This window comes from Oncorhynchus kisutch, linkage group LG28 (genome assembly GCF_002021735.2).
Source record: "Oncorhynchus kisutch isolate 150728-3 linkage group LG28, Okis_V2, whole genome shotgun sequence".
NCBI classification, from domain to species: domain Eukaryota; kingdom Metazoa; phylum Chordata; class Actinopteri; order Salmoniformes; family Salmonidae; genus Oncorhynchus; species Oncorhynchus kisutch.
In genome coordinates this window covers 29,387,306-29,413,422 of record NC_034201.2, presented here as the reverse complement: position 1 = coordinate 29,413,422, position 26,117 = coordinate 29,387,306, and the positions used below count along the sequence as shown (strand labels likewise).

The following is a 26,117-nucleotide window of genomic DNA, read 5'->3' as shown; positions in this document are numbered from 1 at the left end:
CTGTCTGTGAATGTGTGTACGCACTCTCCTGTGTGTGTTTGCAGTGCCTGCGGGCCTATTTGTGTACGTGGAGCCGCCTCTTACAACACCAACCCACTGTAGCAGTGGCAAAGTCATAAATATCCATTGTGGGGTTTGGAAATCTTTTGGGATGTATGGATATCCAAGCTCCCAAGGTTTTCTCAAGATGCGGATAGTTAAGAGTGGCTCCATGACATTGGTGAAGATCACGTGAAATTTGGTGGTTGGTTCAACTATTTTGCTACCATGCTACCCTGCATTTCCTGTTTCTTGAAGTGCAAAATATCTCAAAATATCTCAAGATACAGTACGAGAGACTAACCAACCCAAAAGGAGTTGTGTAATCTACGCACACACTATCGAGCAGCTTTATCGAGTCCCATGTTTGGTACTGCAATCATCGGGACTGGATGGAGACTTCAATCTTCAAGTAATTAAATGGAATCAACTCCAAGCCCTTGAACCGGCACCAGGCCGACAGCTCTGTGTTTTTGAATGTTTGAGGAGATACCACTCAAAGAGCTCATTACCATCCCTTCCAACATCGTGACTGCCTTCCTTATGCCTTCAAATGACACAGGAAATGCCTTACGTAACGTCATGAATATATTTATGGTGCCTTGTGCTGCCAGAACTCTCTCGGGGTTTGGAGCCGGCACATACTGATAATGCGGCAGCCGCTGCCTGTTGTCCGCTGGTGGTCTCTGTTGTCAGGAGGCTATTTGGGGAAGTTGCTAATTAGCAGATAGCTTCAGTAGCGCTGAGTAACTGAGTAGGTTAGAGCCAGGTTAGCGTCCATAGCATTGAGTGGCAATCGGTTGGGCTATTGTGATGCTGATGTAGATACTGCTGTTCAAGTTCCTGTGATATTCCTCGCCCTCACACCCTCACGCACCCTGTCAACCAATGTGTGAGCTAAGTGTTGAAAGGGGGAAGGGGAGAGGGGTTGGAGGGAATGATGCTTCTCTGTGTAGAGTTGGGGATTTTTTCCTCCCAAGCTTTTGATTTGAATGGGATGGGGGGGGGTTCAGATCTCCAAGGCTTGGTCCATTGACCCCCTCAAATAGCTCCTCCAGCTCCCCCCTCTCCTCAGCTCTCCTCCTTTGCAGCAGAGGTCTGCATATAAGCTGCACAGCTTCTCTATATCTTTCCGCTCTCCCACTCTTTCACTCTCTGTCTCTATCTCATTCTATTTGTCTCTCTCTGTCTGCTGCATTCATTTCATCTCTAGTTCTCTCTCTCTCTCATAGCTCTCTGAAAAAAAAATTCAGATTTTTCTGTCTCCTCTTACGCCTCTGAACAGATTAACCCATGACCCCTGGCCACTGTTTAGGATTAAAGAAACAGCCCAGACTGGAGGAGAAAAGGCCCAAAACTCTACATTATGCTCCTTGCAACTATGATGTAAAAGGAGAAAAAAGTATAAAGACTGAGGAATTCACAATGATGATAATAACCAACTTTATTTGCGTCTTATAATAGAGGAGACAAGGCGACACGAGGAGCTTTTAATATTAAAATAGACCAACTGCATAAAACAACATTCAGTTAAAACATGTAGAACAACTTGAAAGGAAGGATGGAAAGAAAGAAATGGAATGAAAAGTAATGGTGTTGGAGTGTCTTTGGAGCAGTGCTGCCACATCATCAGAACATGACACTTCACACCGAGTGGGAGGTTTCTCTGCACCGTCACGCTACAAAGTGGAAGGGACCAATACTCACTGCACATGCAGGCAGACTCAACAAACCAGTTAAACCACCCCTCTCATTCAAACAAATGATTCCGTCCTTCCTCGTCTAGTTGTTCTGAAAACGTTATAGCAGCACACTTGGAGACTGTACCACACTCAAAGAGCATAGTGATAGCCTCTTAAAGGTGTAGTCACCCAAAATCAAAGTTGTCAGATTTGGTGAACTATCCTTTTAATTGAGAGATCTGAGAATAGATCTGAGAGCATACACTTTTTTGTTGCTTTTTTTGGAGCTCTGTGCCTATGAATCAGACTGGAAGTACAGTCATGCACTGTCTGTGTTGTAGGATGAATGGAAACTCTTTTATCCTCCACTGCGTTTGATGTCAAAGAGCTAACATGTCAAAGCTTCTTCCCCGTTTCTTTGGTTGCACTTAAACCCGCTCCATACTAAGAAATAAGGAACTGGCTGTTCTCTTCGGGAGGACATCCTTCATATGTAGCTCCTCTAGTAGTTCTTTGATGCTTCTAACAAATGTTGAGAACCAACAGTGGAATTCTAGTCTGACAAAACCCTGTTTTATTCTACTCTATTCTAGTCTTGTGTTTCCCGATTGTCTCACTGCTGAGAAGGAACAGTAAAGCCTACCATATTGTAGTAGAGCTTTGTTTATTTGTAATGCACCGGGCGTAGTGGGTGCGGAGTCAGGCATAGGAGGCAGAAGGTACAGTATAGCCTACCATTTTGTAGTAGAGCTTTGTTTATTGGTAATGCACCGGGCGTAGTGGGTGCGGAGTCAGGCATAGGAGGCAGAAGGTAGAGAATAGCGCTTTATTACACACTGAAAAAATTGTATTCGCCAAGATACTGGGCACACATACACAAATGCCCAAAACCAGGACCTAACCAGTCCAGAGGGAAAAGCCAAAAACAACACGCACTACCACACAATAACACAGTGGGAAATTAAATAAGCCCGCACAAACAGCAGGCGGGCCTCCCGGCTTAAATAGCTCATCTAAACCTAAACAAGAAACAGGTGTTACTAATCAGACAAAAACAACAGAAAAGGGAAAAGGGATCGGTGACAGCTAGTAGGCCGGTGACGACGACCGCCGATCGCCACCCAAACATGAAGTGGAGCCACCTTCGGTAGGAGTCGTGCCATTATTGATGTTTGTGATGGTCCTTTGTCCACCTTTTCTGTGCAGATGTTTATTGGCCCATTCAGAGCATTGACTATATAGAGTAACACAACACACAACTGATAATGCTTCTCATTTGTGTGTAGAGAATCTATGCCTTGCAATCTCCTGACAGATTTGCTCAGAAACCTGTGATAACAAAGCAAATCCAGCCACAACATCCGCCTTGCTATGCAACACATGGAGCAGACAGGAGCAGTTGGTGATGGGGTCAATCTGTTGTTCTGTCCCTCTCTGTCTGTGGTTCAGTCTAAAGAGTGGGTTTACACTGCAATACAGTACTCAGCATCTTTCTGCAATGTAGGGCCTACAACAAAAACATTTGGTATTCCTTTTAATCAATACATTTTTACTACCTTTGGAAAATTGGTACAACTGTAAACAAATAATATTTCTGCCACACACTACAAATGCATAGTTTTGAATTCATTCACCTCCTCCTTGGGTAGCCCATGTCAACCATGTTGACCCATAGTGAGTGTGTGAAATTAGCCCCACCATGGCCCCTGGTGCTGATGGTAGCCAATTGGTGCTGATGGTAGCCAAATGACCGGAAAGAAGCTTCTGGATTACACATGTAAGCAGATAAGTCCATTATAAGATGACTATAGATACGTAGAATATGAAAAAAGAGCTGTATGAGTCATTGGGTACATTTACAATATGATTATAATATGATTATTGTGAATACTCAAATTAATATAATAGGTAGATGAAAATGTTTACATGATTTACAAGATCGATATCCCTAATAATCCTGTTTACAGGCTAGTTGAAGGTGACTCTGATGAATGCAGAAAATTGCCAATCAAAATAAACGTTCTACCACCATGTTATTTTGGGGAAATCTATTTCATTCTGAGTTCGGACATATGACCATTTGGGTCCTGCTTTAAAATGATGTGCAGCTTATAAAGGCTTCATAAACCCTTTATAAACACTACATAAATGTGTCACAAATCATCTATGACCGTATGTAATGATCTATAAAGTGTTCATAAATGTGGCATAACTGTGTGAAATAACCACCATTGTATAATGTGACACAACCCAGTATGTCAAACTCAAATATGACATAAACCTGTACTTTATCAAGGGTGGCATAAGCACCGCTTAATAAAGGCTTTATTAAATATATTAAATTGAGGCTTCACAAAGCATTTATAACCTTGTCATGCATCTTGGTAGAGCATTTCAACGCCAGGATAGTGGATTTGATTCCTGGGACCACCCACACGTAAAAATGTATGCACACAAGACTGTAAGTTTCTTTGGATAAAAGCATTTGCTATATTGTATATATTATATTATATTATATTATATTAATCTAAAACATTTCTTAGGATGGCTCAACCTCTTTCCCTATTGGGTGTATAGCCAATATTGGATCTGACCTCAACTTTCCCCAAAATGCTGTGCTGCAGAATGACACACACACTCTAAAGTGCAGTTTATTTTCTTAAAAGTTATATTTTCTTGGTTTTGTTTTCCCAGGCTTTGGATATCCCCAGTTTTTGCATAGTTTTTGAATAGAAAAACAACTCAATTTGATTTTCTGTGTTCACAAAAATGCTTAAACCACATCAGGGGACAACTTTTGATGTCTGTGAAAAATCTATGAAACGTTGATATTTGAGTGTAGTTTAATTCTCAACTGTTGTTTGGTTAGCGGAGTTTCTTGTGATGTTTGTAAATCAAATACCCACTTTTGGTGCCACTGGACAGTGAAAACCTAGTAAGTTAACCTTTTGTACATCGCAGTGTTCCGTACACTTGACCTTATTTTAGCGCCCCAAAAATGTAATACTTCCAGGTCAACTGCAATATGAATACCATTGTAAAGCACAATTTATCCCCTTTCCAGCAAAATCAATGACGAGACCTTTATGCACTAAATGTATCTTCACAAGTAATCTGTGGCTGTCACGGTTTTTGAGAGTCATGATGGCTCACAGTGATGACGTAAAAAATGAACATATATATTTTTTTATAATTACATTTAACTAGGAAAGTCAGTTATGACAAATTCTTATCTACAATGATGGCCTACACCTGCCAAACACGGACGACGCTGGGCCAATTGTGCACCATCCAATCACGGCCGGTTGTGATACAGCCTAGATTTGAACCAGGGTGTCTGTAATGACGCCTCAAGCACTGATATGCAGTGCCATAGACCGCTGCGCTACTCGGGAGCCCAATTGTTTGAATTAACTATTGGTGAACTCAATTAATTAACTTTACACTCACCATTACGCTCAACATTGATCATTTCTTGTTTTTAATCTGCGAGAGAAGCGCTACCCCTGGTGGAAAGAGGCACACAATGAGTTGCATAACGTACAGCGTCAGTGTAGTCAGTTTTTTTCTACTTTTCTTCAATACTATTAGTACATTTCCATGTCAATCAACGCTTGAACAGAAACTTAGTTTACACCCCGGATTTTGATGCCAACACAGTCGCTACAGTCCCATTCGTTTTCATTGCAGCCTAGTTAGAATGCCGCTGTTACGCAAAATGTGTACAGAACGGTGTTAGTCAAAGTTATTTATTGTAATTTGTATATAGTAGTTAAGTGTTGCGTTAGATTACATAGCTACCTCACACGTTATTTTGAATAATTTTGGTGAATTCACAATAATTGCTAGCTAGCTAGCTAACAAAATTTAGCTAGCTAGCAGGCTCAGCTAAATAAAAATCCCCCTAGATACAGCCAAGTCTCATAGTCACGTCATGAGATTTGTAAATGGAAGAGGAATATAATAATACAGATCGAATGGAGTTTCCCATCTCCCCATTTAGAGTATTTCTGGCACAGCACAGAAATGCCCTTATCCAGATGTTGTGACAAAGTGATTTCCTAACAGACCTGCTAACTTTCTTTGTTGTTACTTTTAAGGTTAGAACCAACATGCAGGACCTCCAGTAGGCAGAGAGTAGTGTAGCTTGTCCCTGCCAGCTCAGAGACAAGCTACACTATTAATATCCCTGTGTAATGTTCAATGTAATTGCATTGCTGGACTTTTTGGAACTTTGTAGAACAATTTTTTTTAAAGAAGGAAATGCATAGTTTAAAAATGTCTTTAATATTTACATTATTTAGCTGTTATTGATAATTCCCTAAGTGTTAATACATTTGTGTTTGCATCATTAAGCCTTTATGCATGTGTTATGAATGACCAGAAGTGACTGACTTCATAATAAGTACAGCGTCATATCATATAAGGCATTTATGGAGGAGGTACTGTTTAGGGATAGTTAGGGAGATTAGGGGATTTCAATGGAACTAAATACATCTAGCTGGGTGTAACAACTTTAGCCATTAAATCCTGTTCAATAGGGAGGTTTTGTTTCCCAAATACAACACACAGTGCATAGGCTAATGTTTCATGCTAAGTAACATACCCTTGGCCATTCACAATCTTAACAAGGGAAAATTAGGAAGTTTGAAGTCACATTCAAGGCACAAAAAAACATTAGATGGGTGATGATGACATTGTTGACCCATAAGCCCAAATTCAGGCTTGTGCCAGACAAGGATTGGTTAGCTGGTCTTATGTCCCTGATGAACTGGGTTTAGCTCTGTGTGTGCCATTGTCAGAATACGAATCTCTGTGTCGAAACAACTTTGACTTAACCTTGACACGTCCATCCTCACACAGAGATGCCATGTCAAGACAAAGTGCATGTGCGGAAGTGTAGATGTGTGTGTATGTGCGCAGCAGGATCAATGCAGATATTCAATATGCACTCATCATAACATGATATAGAGAATCTGACGAAACTTGTCACTGACAGTCTACTGCTAATAAAGTCCCAAATCTACCTACTGGTCTCTAGAAAGAGTAGTTTTGCTCCTGTGGTTGCTAGTTGCTGGAAGTTGAACTAGTGAAACGGTGACATTGCACTGTAGGTACAGTATGTCTGAAAAGCTAACAGCTGTTTTTGTACTGCTCCAGTGCTGCATCATACAGTAATAGTATTGAACTGCTTTCACAAATTTGACCCTGCAGATAGTGCAGAATACAGATCTGTCTGAAATGCACACTCACAGTGTGGGACAATACCCATTGTTCAAACTATCGGGGGGATATGTTACAACGTTAATAGACAGCCGGCATTATGAGTTCAACGATATAAAGAGACCATGCAAGTTTGAGCCTTTGTCTACCGAAAGCTTTTGGGAAGCAGGGATGCCGAAATGAGAGATAGAGATGGAGAAACAAATTTACAGTAAACAAACCGATGTGCTGATACACCACCGCAGCTAATTACGCAAAAACAAAAAAAGCGAGAAAGATCGCTTTGGGGCGCTTTACTCAAAAAACAAATGCAAATCCCAATTTTATCTCAGAAATAAAATCCTCTTTGCCCCGGGGCTTGAAGATTGGGATCGGAACAGAACATCTGAGACAATTGGCGCGTCTCCCGACAAAACAGACCCCCGCTGTCCCTCCTGGACAGAGAGACACAACCAAGCTTATATATACATGCAGCATAATAATCCGATATTAAACTGATTATGGTATTAGTAATGTAAACACCTTAGTCCGCTTATCTTAATCGGTGTATGGTCATAATCGCTGCCCGCACCCGCCCGACTAGCATCACTACTCTGGACAGTTCTGACTTAGAATATGTGGACAACTACAAATACCTAGGTGTCTGGCTAGATTGTAAACTCTCCTTCCAGACTCATATTAAGCATCTCCAATCCAAAATTAAATCTAGAATCGGCTTCCTATTTCCCAACAAAGCCTCCTTCAATCACGCTGCCAAACATAACCTCGTAAAACTGACTATCCTAGCGATCCTCGACTTCGGCGATGTCATTTACAAAATAGCCTCCAATACTCTACTCAGCAAACTTGATGCAGTCTATCACAGTGCCATCCGTTTTGTCACCAAAGCCCCATATACCACACACCACTGCGACCTGTATGCTCTCGTCGGCTGGCCCTCGCTACATATTCGTCGCCAGACCCATTGGCCCCAGGTCATCTATACGTCTTTGCTAGGTAAAGCTCCGCCTTATCTCAGCTCACTGGTCACCATAACAACACCCACCCGTAGCACGCACTTGTCGTGACGTTGTATTAGTTAATGTCACGACTGTTGTTCATCAAATGATTAAAGTTTCTAATTGCGTGATTAACTGAATCAAGCAATTATTAACTCATTAACCTGGGGCTCCATGAGAAAACTCGTTTTTATTGAGTTTCTATTTCCCAAATTAACTCAAAGAATATCAGAATATCGATTTTACAACAGCCGCTAATTAACCAGTTGCCTCTACCAATCTCGTTCTGAACGTCGTATAGCCCGTGAATCTGCATGGACCCGGGTCTCACCAATGAGTTCATACCACACCAATCTTAGTTGAGTATTTATTTACTAAAAAGCTAAAATGAAACACATAGACAAAACACATTATAGGCTATTGATTAGAACTTAGTATAACGGGCCAACACACTATGGCGAGTGTTACCCACAATGGGGATTTCAAAAGAGAGAGAAAAAAGAAAGTACACAAGAAAAATATACATTTGGGTGAACTTGTCAGCTATGCTATTCCAACCCCAGCCTTGCCCCAAACTGCCGCTCTTATGGGTCAGAATATAATGATGTAATTACGTGGGGATGATCTCCGAGGATTCTCTGCGTAGGCCTTCAGCTGTTCGATGACGCACTACTCCGGCGCGCCTCTCTGAGCGTCCTCCCGATGTCAGTGTCCTTTTTGGCTTAGGAGTCTGTTCCCTCACCCTTTGCTCTGGAAGGGGTCTTCTGAGGACAGACAGCTCTGTAGCTCAGAGCTCACAATATAGGATTGAAACCCTTTAGATACCACGATTCGATGGGAGATGGCTAGGTGGTTTGACTTGAATTCACCTGCTTAGACACAGCTACTCATCCGTAGCTTGGGTAGAAAATGATTTCTTTGTCTTCAATCTTGCGTTGCGTTCTGGGTTCGTTGACTTTTTAGACCTTGCTGCAGCTTGGGTCACGTTGTCTTGTCGTAAATTCTATACTCACAGATTTTATACCCTTGGGTCAGAAGTGGGCATAACCGCCTTTAGGGCAATTCTCTGGGCGTACCAAGTTAATGAGGCAAGGTCTAGATTTGATTCAAATCCAATTTTAGACAACTAATTTAACATTTAATCTTCCCCAAAACATTCTCTTTGATTTGGATATTTTCCATACGACGTACAATGTATAAACATCAACCATATACTAGGAAAACTCTTCACATTACAATGTTTTCTTAATAAAGTCATCTATTAACCTTTAATGACAAAACAAAAATGACATACATTTTCATATTCCATCTATCGTCATGACCACCATTGTGGCTGACGGAAACCATTGTTCCAAAGTCCCTTTATTTCATGTTTAATGTTCTGAGGCTGGTTCTCCATAGTAACAGGACAAAGGAATTTGTCTGTGGCCTGAGATTTACCTTCAGCTGAATAATAAGATTTGTAGCCTACCATAGCCATTTGATCTTTGATATATTAAATGAGTGAATTCTTTCAAAAGGCATAAAACGTATTTGGATGTTGTTGCAATGTTATACATTTAGGGTGATCAACCATCCTCCCAAAGAGCTAATGGGTGTGCAGGCTTTTATTCCAGTCCTCTAACAAACCACATTTTAGAAACCTTGATAAACAGGCTCTGATGTGTGTGAGGTGAGCTTGATCAAAAGCCTGCACACCCAGTAGCTCTCCAGACTGAGGGCTGACCACGTGTTATATACAGTTGCCTAACAGGTATTCTACTTTGTGGGGGATTAAGTGCCTTGCTCAATCACAGGAGATGGTACATGGGATCAGAGAGCAGCCTCCCAGTGTCAATACCACATTGTGCATACTTTTTTTTATATGTACATAGAGACTCCACTAACGGTTGGTCATAGTCATTTGGTTTAAATTCATGGAGAATTCATGGAAAGCCAGGAAATTCCATCTGTCAAAATGTGTATGAAGCCTGGAAAGATTGCTTAGTCTCTCCCCAGCATTCAGATGTAGCTTTAGAGAATAACTAGAAGAATGCCAGGTGTTCCGAGTCTGAACACTAAGAGAGAGAGTGGGCCGATGCAGATGGTAAGGCCTGCTATGGGCCAGACTATGAAACTAGCCATTATCCTGCTAGGCCAGACAATAAAGCTATCCTTTATTGTCCCATTTCAAACCATTTGGAGGATTCAGAGTACTAGTTATGTTGTTTGGCCAGATGTAGTGTCTGTTGCAATGATTATGTTTTTAATTTATTCATTTTAAACTGGCAAGATTTTAAAGCTCCAGTCTGGTATTGGAAAAATCCTGTTAGCATCAGGATCCACTTTCAGATATTGCTCCATGGTATAATACTACTACAGTCCTACTACTACTACTACTACTACTACTACTACTACTACTACTACTACTACTACTACTACTACTACTACTACTACTACTATACAACTATTTGTTTACTATTAATAACACTTTTTCATGTGGAGGTGCATTATTGCAAAAGGCATCAGACTATTTAAAAGGTGCACTTGGAAACACTGCCACGTCCATTAGCGAAAGCGTTTAAATTCCACATTGGCCACCTCCAGTGGCCTCCAGTTTATTTTTAAGGTCCTAGTTGAAGCCCTAGCTACTGCATATGGATGCACTGTACATGTTTATGTCTAATCGAGCACATCTCTCTCTCTCTCTTTCTATCCCTCTCTCCCTCTCTCTTTCTCCCCTCAATCTCTCCTCTCTCCCTCTCTCTTTCTATCCCTCTCTCCCTCTCTCTTTCTATCCCTCTCTCCCTCTCTCTTTCTCTCCTGCTCTTCCTCTCTTCCTCTCTCTTTCTCCCCTCAATCTCTCCTCTCTCGCTCCCTCTCTCTCTCCTCTCTCTCTCTCTGATGTCTTGCTCACTTTTCTCCCTCCCACTCATCCACCTGACGGCACTAATATATTGTCACATTGAAGGAGGGACAGAGAGAAGAGGAGAGGCTATGAGCAGCAGCATGATGCGTGGCTGTGCTGTGGTTGCTGACCTGATGTGACACAGAAAAGGAGGAAAGGGAGAAAGAAAGATAAGAATTGTAATAGCTTCAGGTTTGGCCATACTAGTGCACCACTACTTCGGTACCCGAGATGTGAATACTGACCTGCACTACACACCTGATCCAACTAATCAACTGCTCATTCAATTTAGACTTGAATAGGTGAGGTAGTGCTGGACTGAAACAAAAACCAGCACGCACTGTAGTCCACTGCTAACCTCTGCAGTATAACACCAGTTATAGCTAAGGGGTAAAGCCAAGGTATTGTTAAAAAACCTTTGAATGCAGCAGGCTAGTGGAGATACAGAGAGCCAGTGGATGGACAGATGCTGTGCGCTCTTAATTGCCTGCTTTATTAGCTCCTGGCCAGGTGCTGTTGGTTGCATTAGAACATGAGGCACGAGTCCCACGGGGACAGTGGGATCCAAAGGATGTCATGGAATTGAGATCTGTCTGGATAATACTATAGTTAGTATCTGTGATACTACAGCTACCTGGGTTGGGAACTGCCTAAAGAATAAGTTAGTCATATCCAGATGTGTAACGCTGTGTTGACAGTGGCAGAATGTTATGATTCCCACACAGTATTGAGGTAAAGTGGGCAGTAATTACCTAGAGTCCATCTTCCCATGCCTGTATGTCCTTTTGTTAAGGCCTCATGGCATCTGTTTTGGCTCTGATACCATCATGCCTGACTGTTACCCCATGATACATCTAAAAGTGTGGTCACTGGGGCAAACTGTCACACAGGTGTTCCCCAGCAGTAGAGTCAAGGCCAGGTGAAGGTTTCAGCACATGCATTATTGAACTAAGGAGTTGACTAGTGTGAGGCCCTGAAGTACACTACATCCGATTCCATAGAGGTAGTATCTCGTCTAGTGATCACTGCAGTCTTTCTGTAGGAGAGTGCAGTGCACTTTGTGACTTTTTTTCTATGTCTCAAACTATGTTTGAGGCCCCAGATATTTTCTTCTCCTGTCCTGTTTTCCAAGACTGTGCTTTTTGATATTTGTTACTTTCCAACATCAGGAAGACAGGGGTCTCTCAAACGTAACTTTTAAATATGTGCGCTATACATTTTTCAAACACACAACAAAGTTGGGCGTTTCCGAAACGTGTGTGACCTGGAAATTATTTTCTAATTTCAACCATGAAATCCAATAAATATTTTGAAAAGAATTGTGTTGACTACTAAAATGCACAGTAAAGATGTTCAGTCCAGTCATTGCCTTTGTGTAATTTAAATAGAGATGTTCACACAATGCCTTGTTTTCATATGCATTTCTCCTGTAATTGGGTATTACAGAAACCGTGTGTCCATTAACGTGCAATTCTGTAGTTAGTCAAATTAACAATTTATGTTTGAAGCTTCTGTAAAGCAAATTGTCCCATGGTATGATGTAAATGGAATATTGTTGGAAAAAGATGAGCGGAAGGTTATGCACTATGGCGTTACTGTAGTATTGAATACATTGAACAAAACTGAGAGATGAATGTGTTTTTATTCTCTTGCCCTATGTGCTGTAATTTAGTTCCATCTCTTTCTCTCTCTTTCTCTCTCTCCCTCTCTCTCGCTCTCTCTCCCTCTTTCAGAAAATTAAGGCATTATGTTCACAACATTTAAAGAGTTGAGGATAATGCAGAAAATTAATGAAAACCTTTGAGAAAGTGTTATATAAGTGTACCATAGTAGTGACAAAGACAGCATAACCCACCTCCATAGTGACCATATATATTAATGTTATAACTAGGGCCTAACTGACTTCTCATATTTTTTTACCTTTATTTAACTAGGCAAGTCAGTTAAGAACAAATTCTTCTTTTCAAGGATGGCCTAGGAACAGTGGGTTAACTGCCTTGTTCAGAACGACAGATTTTTACCTTGTCAGCTCGGGGATTCGATCTTGCAACCTTTCGGTTACTAGTCCAACGCTGTGACCACTAGGCTACCTGCCACCCCTTGTTCTGTGACTTATCAAAGCAAAATTGGGACTTCGAGAGATTTGGGTTACGTCTAGGCCATAGTTTTGGTCCTAAATCAGAAGCAAGTAATGAATGGGCCCTGGAGAGATGGAGAGAGGAGGAGAGAGGAAAGAGGGAGAGAAAGTATTCACACTTAAAGTATCCCAGAGGAGTAGAGGATGGGGAAAGTGAGTGGAAGTGGCTAGCGGTAGTGGCTCATACACAGTACACTTAGAGACTATAAATGCCTGGAGATGGTGTTCACAGAAGATTCATTGCTGATTGAGTAAGTGGCTCTTTTGCACCAGGTATATGAGCACAACTTGCATAGATTGTGTTTTGGAATTTTCATGAATTTGGCAGGATTAGCTAGCAGAGCTCATTTTTGTTTAATCTGGCTATGAACAAAAGGGTTGTGGATAACACTTTATATTACATTTCAGCAATAAACCATTTATAAAGCATTTATATACAGTTGAAGTCGGAAGTTGACATACACTTAGATTGGAGTCATTAAAACTAGTTTTTCAACCACTCAACAAATTTCGTGTTAACACACTATAGTTTTGGCAAGTCGGTTAGGACATCTACTTTGTGCATGACACAAGTAATTTTTCCAACAATTGTTTACAGACAGATTATTTCACTTATAATTTACTGTACCACAATTCTAGTGGGTTAGAAGTTTAATTGGATGTGTACCTGTGGATGTATTTCAAGGCCTACCTTCAAACTCAGTGGCTCTTTGCTTGACATCATGTGAAAATCAAAAGAAATCAGCTAAGACCTCAGAAAAAAATGTAGACCTCCACAAGTCTGGTTCATCCTTGGGAGCAATTTCCAAACGCCTGAAGGTACCACGTTCATCTGTACAAACAATAGTATGCAAGTATAAACACCATGGGACCACACAGCCGTCATACAGCTCAGGAAGGGGAAGCATTCTGTCTCCTAGAGATGAACGTACTTTGGTGCGAAAAGTGCAAATCAATCCCAGAACAACAGCAAAGGACCTTATAAAGATGCTGGAGGAAACAGGTACAAAAGTAGCTATATCCACAGTAAAACAAGTCCGATATCGACATAACCTAAAAGGCCGCTCAGCAAGGTAGAAGCCACTGCTCCAAAACAGCCATAAAAAAGCCAGACTACGGTTTGCAACTGCACATGGAGAAATGTCCTCTGGTCTGATGAAACAAAAATGTAACTGTTTGGCCATAATGACCATCGTTATGTTTGGAGGAAAAAGGGGGAAGCTTGCAATCTGAAGAACACCATCCCAATCGTGAAGGACAGGGGTGGCAGCATCATGTGTTGGGGGTGCTTTGCAGGAGGGACTGGTGCACATCACAAAACAGATGGCATCATGAGGGAAGAAAAGTATGTGGATATATTGAAGCGACATCTCAAGACATCAGTCAGGAAGTTAAAGCTTGGTAGCAAATGGGTCTTCCAAATGGACAATGACCCCAAGCATACTTCCAAAGTTGTGACAAAATGGCTTAAGGATAACAATGTGAAGGTATTGGAGTGGCCATCACAAAGCCCTGACCTCAATCCCATAGAAAATGTGTGGGCAGAACTGAAAAAGCGTGTGCGAGCAAGGAGGCCTACAAACCTGACTCAGTTACTCCAGCTCTGTCAGGAGGAATGGGCCAACATTCACCCACCTTATTGTGGGAAGCTTGTGGAAGGTTTGACCCGAGTTAAACAAGTTAAAGGCAGTGCTAACAAATACTAATTGAGTGTATGTAAACTTCTGACCCACTGGGAATGTGTTGAAAAAATAAAAGCTGAAATAAATAATTCTCTCTACTATTATTCTGACATTTCACATTCTTCAAATGAAGTGGTGATCCTAACTGACATAAGACAGGGAATTTGTACAAGGATTAAATGTCAGGAGTTTTGAAAAACTGAGTTTAAATGTATTTGGCTAAGGTGTATGTAAACTTCCGACTTCAACTGTAAGTAGTGTGATGGTCATTTATTAATCATTACTCCTACATTTATAAACCATCTAAAGTGAGTGCTGTTTATACTTTATAAATACTTTATAAAGGTTTTGAGTAACTAGTGTAATTTCTCATAAGATGAGCATGACATTCGTAGACTTTCCAGCAGTACCTGATGCATCTTAGCTCTGAAAATGACCTAGATCATATCAATGATAAAAGAATAAGCACACAACACAGAATGTTTATGGAAATATATCTAAGATTTTCCTATAAATCAGGGATTCTTGAAAAACGGGACTATCTCAACTTTTCCCCGAATTGTCCCCAAATTGTCCCCATGAGATTTGAATATCTGAAATAAAATGTCACCAATTACTGATATAAAATGTCACTAATTACTGTTCCAAAAGGACTCAGACAGGTGAGGAAACTTCAAACCTCTTTTCCCATTCAACTTTTCCTATTGTAAACGATGAGCTAGATCAAAGGCGCATGTTTAGGACGCATACAAATAATGTGTACACTTTCCTTGACCTACATTGCAATATGACCACCACACATGATTTGGGGAGGAGGGGGGGGTGGGGTGTTCTTATGACATTGCCAGCAGTATGATTTGAGTTCAATTTCCAAAAAGACAAAAACTGTATCTTTCAAATGTCACATTCTATTTTCTGACAACAACAAAACATGTGTGCAAAGCTGTCATCAAGGCAAAGGGTGGGTGCTTTTAAGAATCTCAAAACTAAAATGTTTAACACTTTTTTGGTTATTAAATGATTCCATATGTGTTATAGTTTTGATGTCTTCACTATTATTCTACAATATAGAAAATAGTCCAAATAAAGAAAAACCCTAGAAGGAGTAGGTGTCTCCAAACTTTTGATTGGTTCTGTAGCTCACAGCAGACTGAAATATAACAAAACTGTTTGACATATAAACACCAGATTTTTTGCAGGTCTAAAAAAAACTATATTTATGAATTATTAACTACATTCCACCCGAGGCCACTAGAGGGCGATTTTGTCATTTGACTGCAGGAAGGGTCTACTACTACTACATGTAGTGAAGACATGAATAAGGGGTCCTTATGGTATAGCTGACCATGGTTTTTCCTGATTAATTTAGGATTTTAGACTAATCTGATGGAGTTGACCAAATCTCCGGACACATTTTTCTGGAAACACAGCTTTGAGAGAAATATTATTTAAAGTCACAGAAGGCTATGGCAAGAAACTGTATAAGATCACATATTTTTTATAAGAGTTTGAAATTGGGATCCTTGTGGGAGTAATGATTAATAAATGGTGCACAAACTGTTTGTATATGCCTTTATAAACGGTTTATTACTGAACGTTAATATAAAACTTTACCAGGGTTTGGGCTATTCGGTTAAACACAGGTCATATTTTGGTCCAAACTTCAATTTCAAGTAGTTTATTTGCCATTTGCAGGTATTAACAGTAATATATACATTGGAAATGTTCGTTGAAGCTTACTCACATAATACAGTACATACACATATACAGTAAAAAGATCATAAAACACTACTGCATTGTATTCATTACTTGTATGTGGTAATGATTACATTTTCCAAGCAAAGTCTGTAAATATTCACTTGATTTTGCGCCTCTCCCAGCAACACATCTAAGGTTTGCTAGCTAGAGCTTCTCGTAGTGGATCATTGGATTAATACATTTGAAACAGAATACGTCAACTTTATTTTCCACATTATGGCCACACACATTGACATAGACAGACATATAAACACAAATATCACACGAAAACACATACAACATTGGAACATTAGAGATTTTCCCTTCTGATATTTGCCAATAACATTTTTCTCACTGTTTATTTTATATTGTCCTCTTCACAGCTCCCCCCAGTTTCACGGACACGCCGCCACTGTACGTTGAGGCCAAGGAAGGCGGCAGCATCACCCTGAGCTGCATTGCTTCCGGCAACCCCAAGCCCTCCATCAACTGGCTCCGGGAGGGTGAGCCCCTGGAGGACAGCATCAAGTACAAGGTAGGACCCCCACTTCACCACTTCATGTGTTTTTTGCCACCTAAAATCAAATCAAATTTTATTTGTCACATACACATGTTTAGCAGATGTTATTGGGGGTGTAGTGAAATGCATGTGTTTCTAGCTCCAACAGGGCAGTAATATCTAACAATTCACAACAATGCATGCAATACACACAACCTAAAAGTAAAATAATGGAATTAAGGAATATGTAAACATTAGGATGAGCAATGTCGAAGTGGCATAGACTAAAATACAGTAGAATATAATTCAGTATATACATATGAGATGATTAAAGCAAAAATATGTAAACATTATTAGAGTGACTAGAGTTCCATTATTAAAGTGGCTAGTAATTTCAAGTCTATGTATATGGTGCAGCATCCTCTAAGGTTCATGGTTACTTAACCGGGTGGAAGCCGCCAAGTGATGACTATTTAACAGTCTAATGGCCTTGAGATAGAAGCTGTTTTTCAGTCTCTCGGTCCCAGCTTTGATGCACCTGTACTGACATCGCCTTCTGGATGATAGCGGGGTGAACAGGCAGTGACTCAGGTGGTTGTTGTCCTGACCTTTTTGTCCTTCCTGTGAAGGTGCTGTAGGTGTCCTGGAGGGCAGGTAATTTGCCCCTGGCTACCTCTTAGTTATTCATGTGATGATGACCCAAAGAAGTCTATAAGTAGTTCTACTAAGCTAGAAAGGACAACATTGTCTATATCATGCAAACTGTTGAGAAGATAGATTCCTGGTAAACATTACATTTGACCTGCTCCTTCTGTTGTCTACTTCGTGGCTCTATTCATTGGATTGCATAGTCTGCTAGTAAAATTGAGATTTTCTATCCGATTCCATTTACAACTGGCCATGCGTTAATTCCAGATAGAAAGGGTATCTGGCTTTTTCGAGCATTAGGGAGTTTAGCGCCGAATAGCCATGGGAGGTCCTTGACTTTGTATTCACAGTATCAAATCACATTTGATTTGTCACGTTTGATAAACAACAGGTGTAGACTAACAGATAAATGCTTACTTACAGGGCCTTTCCAACAATGCAGAGAGAAAAATAGACAAATAATTGAAAAACAATAACACAAGGAATAAAACACAATGGGTAACGATAACTTGGCTATATACTGTACATGGGATACCAGTAACAAGTTGATGTGCAGGGGTATGAGGTAATTGAGGTAGATACTGTATGTACTGTATAGAAAGGGGGAGAGTGACAAGGCAACAGGATAGATAATAAGCAGTAGCAGCAGCTTATGTGATGAGTCAAAAGAGTTAATGCAAAAGAGTGTTAATGCAGATAGTCCGGGTATCTATTTGGTTAACTCTTTAGCTTGGGGGTAGAAGCTCTTCAGGGCCCTGTTGGTTCCAGACTTGGTGTATCGGTACCGCTAGACGTGCGGTAGCAGAGAGAAGTCTTTGAAAATGTTTTGGGCCTTCCTCTGACACCGCCTTTTATAGAGGTCCTTGATGTACTGGGGCGTACGCACTACCCTCTGTACCGCCTTGTGGTCAGATGCCAAGCAGTTGCCATACCAAGCGGTGATGCAGCTGTGTTGGTATGTGCGGACAATGTTAATTCCTAAGTGATGTGGACACCGAGGAACTCGAAGCTCTTGACCCGCTATACTACAGGCCCATCGATGTGAATAGGGGTGTGCTCGGCCCTCCGTTTCCTGTAGTCCACAATCAGCTCCTTTGTCTTGCTGATGTTGAGGGAAAGTTTTTTGTCCTGGCACCACACTGCCTCTCTATAGGCTGTTTCATTGTCATCAGTGATCAGGCCTACCACTGTCTTGTCGACAGCAAACTAAATGATCGGTACACGTCCTCTGAGTACGCATCCTGGTAATCCGTCTGGCTCTGCAGCCTTGTGAATGTAAAGCTGTTTAAAGGTCTTACTCACATCGGCAATGGAGAGCAAGATCACACGGTCGTCCGGAACAGCTGGTGCTCTCATGCATGGTTCACTGTTTCTTGCCTCAAAGCGAGCATAGAATACATTTATCTCGTCTGGTAGGCTCGTGTCACTGGGCAGCTTGCGGCTGGGTTTCCCTTTGTAAGATGTGATAGTTTGCACGCCCTGCCAAATCCAATGAGCATCAGAGTGGGCGTAGTAGGATTCGGTCTTAGTCCTGTATTGGCGCTTTGCCTGTTTGATGGCTCGTCGGAGGTCATGGCGGGATTCATTATAAGCGTCCGGATTAGTGTCCCGCTCCTTAAAAAGCAGTAGCTCTAGCTTTTAGCTCAGTGCGGATGTTGACTGTAATCCATGGCTTCTGGTTGGGATATGTACGTACAGTCACTGTGTGGACGACGTCGTCAATGTACTTATTAATTAATGAAGCCGGTGACTGATGTGGTAAGCTCCTCAATGTTATCGGATTAATCTGTGCTAGTGAAACAGTCCTGTAACTTAGCATCTGCTTCATCGGACCACTTCTGTATTGAGTGCGTCACTGGTACTTCCTGTTTGAGTTCTTGCTTGTAAGCACAAATAAGGAGGATAGAGTTACGGTCAGATTTGCCAAAGGGGGGGCAAGGGAGAGCCTTGTATGCGTTTCTGTGTGTGGAGTAAAGGTGATTAAGAGTTTTGTCGCATCTAATTGCACAGGTGACATGCTGGTGAAAATTAGGTTAAACGGATTTCAGTTACCTTTCAGTCAGCCAACTTCGGTACAACATACTATGGGGGAGTCGCACTCTCATGACTTCGGATATACAATCACGCATGACAAGGCCAATGAAATCCGCGCTTCGCTGGAAGTCCCGCCTTCCACAGGTGATAAGTGTGAGGCTCAGATTCATTCCTTACAAATTTCCGCTCTTCACCTCAGTGTGAACCGGTTCACGCTATTAAAACAAACAATTGGAACACGAGACTGTCTTATGTTGCGCCGACTACTGTAAACTGTCCTTTAGTGGTCGAGCATGCTGAAGTTTTTATGGATCTTTATTTATTTTATTTAACCTTTATTGAACTAGGCAAGTCAGTTCAAAACAAATATTTACAATGACGGTCTACCAAAAGGCAAAAGACCTCCTGCGACAAGAGAGACAACAGAACACTACATAAAGTGAGACCTAAGACAACAACATAGCAAGGCAGCAACACACGACAACACAGCATGGTGTCATGAACCGGTTCAAAGTGCGTATCAAAAAAGGTGACAACGTGGAGATAAGGAATAACAAAATATATTTATTTAACTAAAGTCAACTAAATATAATTAACAAGGGTGTGTGCAGTCAGTAATCAGTAGTGTAAGTGAGTGGTTGTGTGCATAAATGTGATAATGAGGGGTGTTGAAAGGTGCCAACGCAAACAGCCACATAAATGCCACAACCAAAATCTGTGTCTGCATGGAGAGAGTCTCCTCAATGAATGGGGAAGAGGTGAATTTATCCTGGGACAAACCCAAGCCCAGGTGTGTCCCATTTCGCTGACGACCCTCCGGCTCCGCCCACCGACATCCTATTAAGGAAAACAAGAGCAAAGAGAGAATTTGGCACACAGAGTAGGAGGGTGGTCACAATGGTAGCATCACAACATGACAACAACATGGTAGCAAACACTAAGTGCATGCTCTTCAACCGATTGCTGCCCGCACCGTCCCGCCCGATTAGCATCACTACTCTGTACGGTTCTGACCTAGAATATGTGGACAACTAGAAATACCTAGGTGTCTGGTTAGACTGTAAACTCTCCTTCCAGACTCCAATCCAAAATTATTATCCTATTTCGCAACAAAGCCTCCTTCGCTCATGCTGCCAGACATACCCTCGTAAAACTATCCTACAGATCCTTGACTTCGGCGATGTAATTTACAAAATTGCCCCCAACACTCTACTCAGCAAACTGGATGTAGTCTATGACAGTGCCATCCGTTTTGTCACCAAAGCCCCATATACTACCCACCACTGTGACCTGTATGCTCGCGTTGGCTGGCCCTCACTACATATCCGTCGCCAAACCCACTGGCTCCAGGTCATCTATAAGTCTTTGCTAGGTAAAGCCCCGCCTTATCTCAGCTCACTGGTCACCATAGCAACACCCATCCGCAGCACGCGCTCCAGCAGGTATATTGCACTGGTCATCCCCAAAGCCAACACTTCCTTTGGCCGCCTTTCATTCCATTTCTCTGCTGCCAATGACTGAAACGAATGACAAAAATCTCTGAAGCTGGAGTCTTATATCTCCCTCTCTAACTTTAAGCATCAGCTGTCAGAGCAGCTTTACCGATCACTGTACCTGTACACAGCCAATCTGTAAATAGCCCACCTAACTACCTCATCCCCATATTATTACTTACCCTCTTGCTCTTTTGCATCCCAGTATCTCTACTTGCACATCATCATCTGCACATCTATCACTCTAGTATTAATACTAAATTGTAATTATTTAACCTCTATGGCCTATTTATTGCCTTACCTCCCTAATCTTCTACATTTGCACACACTGTTCATAGATGTTTCTATTGTGTTATTGACTGTACGTTTCTTTATGTGTAACTCTGTGTTGTTGTTTTTGTCGCACTGCTTTGCTTTATCTTGACCAGGGGCCTGTTGCACAAAACTAGGATAAGGGATTAAGCCAGGATATCTTGGTGATCCTGGCTCAATTGATCCGTAATCCGGTTGCACTAAAGATGGATAGGGGGCAGGAGGATATGTTATGGTATAAATTACCATGGAGATTTATTCTGTGGAGCTAGCCTGCTCCAGACCAGGCTAAATTCCAGGATCTATTTAATCTCATCCCTAATGTCAGTCAGCAGTCACCACAAATGGAAACCAATAGTTATTTCACTGCTCACTATACATTGTTATCACATATAACTAGACCCACTGTTATTATTTAAACGTTTGTGATCATTAATTTCAATGATTTTGGATAAAAAATTATTTTTAGATGATGTTGCTATCATTAGATAATTTACAGTTTCCCATAGACTATAAGGCTATATATAAAATGATAGAATATTAGGGCCACAGAGGGGAAAAAAAACACAAGTCATAATATTGTAACCAGTTGTTTTAAAGGAGGACAGTTGTTAAAATGACAGATGTGGGGCATTTCGTGAAATTGTACTTCAGTATGGTTTCATAAACAAAGACATGCTGATGTGCCAGAATATTAAGTATCACATTGTCATAAGTATCAAAACTGTAAAAACAATATGTAGCTTTTCTGCAGAAAGAACCAGCCTCATAAATGTATGACTTTCCTTTTTCTTCAGTGTGGCCCTAGTACTCTGTCATATAAACAAATACACATTCCATATGAATATAAAAACACAATGTGTAACATTATGTTCCTTTATTGAATAAGGACAAAACAAAGCAGGTAAACCATCAGCTCCTTTCGAAACTGAAGTCACAGTGACTCTACAAGATGGAAAGCACAGAATCCAAGCATATTATACAAAATGATACATACACATTCAAAGGTCTGTATATAACACACCCTGCATGTCTGCACACTAAAATAAATGCAGGACAAATCCATACACATCAACTGAACAGACAAATGAATGGATGCAGTAGCCTCCCTGCAGCCTTGTATTACACACAGTATACCGCACAAACATCATAAGAGGCCAAATTCGTCAAAAAACGAACCCCAAAAAAACCAAATTCCTCTGCCACCGCAGGACATATTTAACCAAAATTGAAAGCACACATACTAACTCAAATAATTCAACACATATTGGTCCCTCAGCAGCCGACCACTGTCGTCATCAGGGAAGATTGCCGGATTGTCCCAGTCCATGGCTGGTGGCACTCTGGGGGCCCTCTCCTTCCTCAGGCAGGCCACATTGTGGAGGACAGCACAAGCCACAGTAATATCACATGCCCTAACAGGGCTGACCCTTAATTTGTGAAGGCAGTGAAAGCGTGCCTTCAGGAGGCCAAAGGTCATTTCAACTCTGGCCCTGGTCCTGGCATGGGCATGGTTGTAGGCCTGCTGTGCTTCCTGGGGGTCTGTGAAAGGTGTCAGGAGAAAAGGCTGGCAGCCATACCCCCTGTCTCCCAGCAACACACCAGAGAATTCACCTGTCAACACAAAATCTCATCATTACTACCTCATAAACACAGTGATATTCTTGACACAGCCATGATGGTTATAAATAGGGGTTGTGTGGCTTACCTTGTGATAGGCACTGATAGATTTCAGAGGCCCGAAAGATTCTGGAGTCATGGACTGAGCCAGGCCATTTTGCCACAACATTGCTGATCACACAGTCAGCATTGCAGACCATCTGAAATCATAAGATGAGGAATATTACACCAATCAATGCACATCACTGGCAATGCAGAGTGTTCGTCAATGGACAATATCAAAAAGTTATGTTCACCTGAACATTAATGCTGTGAAAGGATTTCCTATTCACAAAATCGGCCTCATGGGCACCTGAGGGGGCTTTTATCCTTATGTGTGTGCAGTCCACTGCACCAATGACATTGGGGAAACCTGTCACACAAAGTAATGAGTATCCTACTATGTGTTAACAGTTGTCCTGTAATTTGTAGATCCTCTTACCTGCAATCCTATAGAACTCCTCTTTGATGTCACAGAGTCTTCTGTGGCCAGGGAAGGAGATGAAGACATCTGCTAATGCTTTGATAGCCAGACACACACTCCTTATTGTGCGGCAAATTGTGGCCTTGTTCAGCTGTTCTGCATCCCCCACTGAGTACAGGAAGGCTCCACTAGCAAAAAAGCGCAAGGCCACACAAACCATTTGCTCCACACTCAGTGCATGGCTCCGTGCAGTGCGGTGCTTAATCCTGGGACCCAGTAGTCTGCATAGATACCTGATGCCATCTGCAGAAAACCTGTATCTTTCATATAGATGGTCATCAGGGAAGGCCAGTGGGTCCAACCGGTCCCTGAAGACCCTTTCTCGCCTGAAGGCTCTCCTCAGCACAAGTGCTTCTTCATCCACCACATCTCGCACGAATGGGCATGCCATTGTCAGAGCAGAAAGGAACACACAATTTTGGGCCTTCATATAGGCTAGTGGCCACACCTGGTGCTGGGGGGGTGGGCAAAAGAGGGCGATGCCTTATAACGATGACTTGGTTGTACTGATTGCTGGGAAAATAAAAAAAACCTTAGAAAGATGCCACCGTCCTGTGTGCTCACAATAAGAGCTCATATGTCATGGCTCACTTGACTTTATGAGAATATACCTAATTTTTATTTTGAGCTGTGTCATCTTCTTGGAGCTGGGGGAGGAAAGAAAAATAATGATTAATACATTTGTGTTACAGTTAGCATACAGTGTACATTGAAGGCATATCTCACCTCCCTCTCAAGTTTTTTTATTTCAAGGTCCAGTTTCCTAATTGTCCTCTTTTTTATTTCGAACTCCAGTGCAAGATTTTCCATCTTTTTCTTCTTGTACTGAATGTCTATGTCTGCCAGTTCTATTTGGCGCCGGAGGTGGTTGCCATACAACTTTCTGATAGCTTGTGAGCTCTGTGAACACAATACAATTAGCGCAGCTGGAATTTGGCAGGATGTGGTGTCCTTTTATTAATACGCACTATGTTGCCAGGCTGGTTTTCCCACTGTATAGCATCTGGGTCCTGTAAAAGAAATTAGATTTTTTGATTTTGATGAGGACTCCTCACCATTGTAGAGTAAATAGTACTTTCACAGTCTTAACATGATACCTCATGCCTTCTGGAATCCAGAGAGATGGTCTCCTCCTCATCATCGTCTCCATCATGTGCTGTTGCTGCTGCACTGGGGCCTTCACCCTATCACATTTAATCGGATTCATATTGAAGCTAGTAGACAAGACATGCCAGGCCTACAGTATGCCTTTGATGGAGTACTCACTGGATCAGCATCGTCTGGTGCTTGTGCTGGTGGCTCTAACAGGAACACAGTGCTGCCAGACACTGCAAGGCAATAGGTAAACCAAAGTCAGACAGTCCAAATTGATTCAATATGAATGTGGTTGTATCCCATGTAGAGATGGAAGGACATACCTTGAATGAAGCGGGTGGCATCTTGGGAGGAACCTATGCTCGTCTCTTTCCCCCCAGGGATACCCTCTAAGACGGGCCTGCCTTTATTTAGCTCCAAGGCCATGTCCTCTGCTGGGGTAAGGTCAGCCTTTGGTGACCCACCACCCGTGCCTTGTCTGTGGGTATTCTTTTTCACTGCTAAAACAGTACAGACAATGTGTGAGCAGGCACCTTCTGGGTACAATATATGCTTGTGCTTTGTTAAATATTAGTCAGGGACCATACCATTCTGCAGAATGTTCTTGTATTTGATTTTGACCTGCTGCCATGTCCGTTTTGGCCCGTTCATGTTTAATCTACACACACACACACACACACACACACACACACACATTTAATGGAGTCACACTGCAAAAAATTACTTGGTATTTTTGTCTTGTTTTCAGTAAAAATATCAAAAAATGTATCATAGCTTTATACAGTGTGATGGAGTTACTTTACACAATTTCACTCATATCTGCAGTGCATTTCAATAAAAAATTTAACCGTTTCATAATTACAGTACAACTGCATTTTTGGAGATGTTAATTAAATATTTGAATTGTAATTGTGATGTTTCAGCGGAGCGGTGAGTGTGTAATTGTGCACTACTTACGCATTCAGGTCGGTCTGCAATACTTTGCCACGCTTTTTCTCTTTGCTTTATCACTGTGGCGGTGTTGCCTTTCTTCTTAATTATATCTTTTACCTCCTCGTATGCCTCCATGAGGATTTGTGCTTCCGACGGGGAAAAGTACGCGGCTCTAGTTGCCATGGTAAATCAGTTAATCTGTGATCTGTGGCGGGGTCTATTTGAGTGAGCCGTGAGCGCGCACCTATCCAGGATTGGTTTCACCTGGCTTAATGAATCCGTGTCTGCTCATCCTGGCTTGGTCTTTGTGCAACCAATTAAGCCTGGACGCACATGTTTTGGCTTCATTGAGCTCAGCTGAGTCATTTATCCCGGATGTCTTAATTCTACTTTTGTGCAACAGGCCCCAGGTCACAGTTGTAAATGAGAACTTGTTCTCAACTTCCCTACCTGGTTAAATAAAGGTGAAATAAAATAAAAACACAACATGGTAGCAGCACAAAACGTGGTACAAACATTATTGGGCACAGAGAACAGCACAAAGGGCAAGCAGGTAGAGACAACAATACATCACG

At 41.6% G+C, this 26,117-nt stretch overlaps 1 protein-coding gene across 1 annotated transcript in view; it reads left to right on the top strand.

Moving 5' to 3' along the window:
• LOC109873223 (protein turtle homolog B) overlaps positions 1–26,117 on the top strand; it is a 183,043-nt gene that overhangs the window by 63,274 nt on the left and 93,652 nt on the right. Inside the window, exon 4 of the mRNA XM_020464837.2 lies at positions 16,769–16,920. Within this exon, the coding sequence (XP_020320426.1) occupies positions 16,769–16,920 (152 nt within the window). The remainder of the gene's footprint in view (positions 1–16,768; positions 16,921–26,117) is intronic.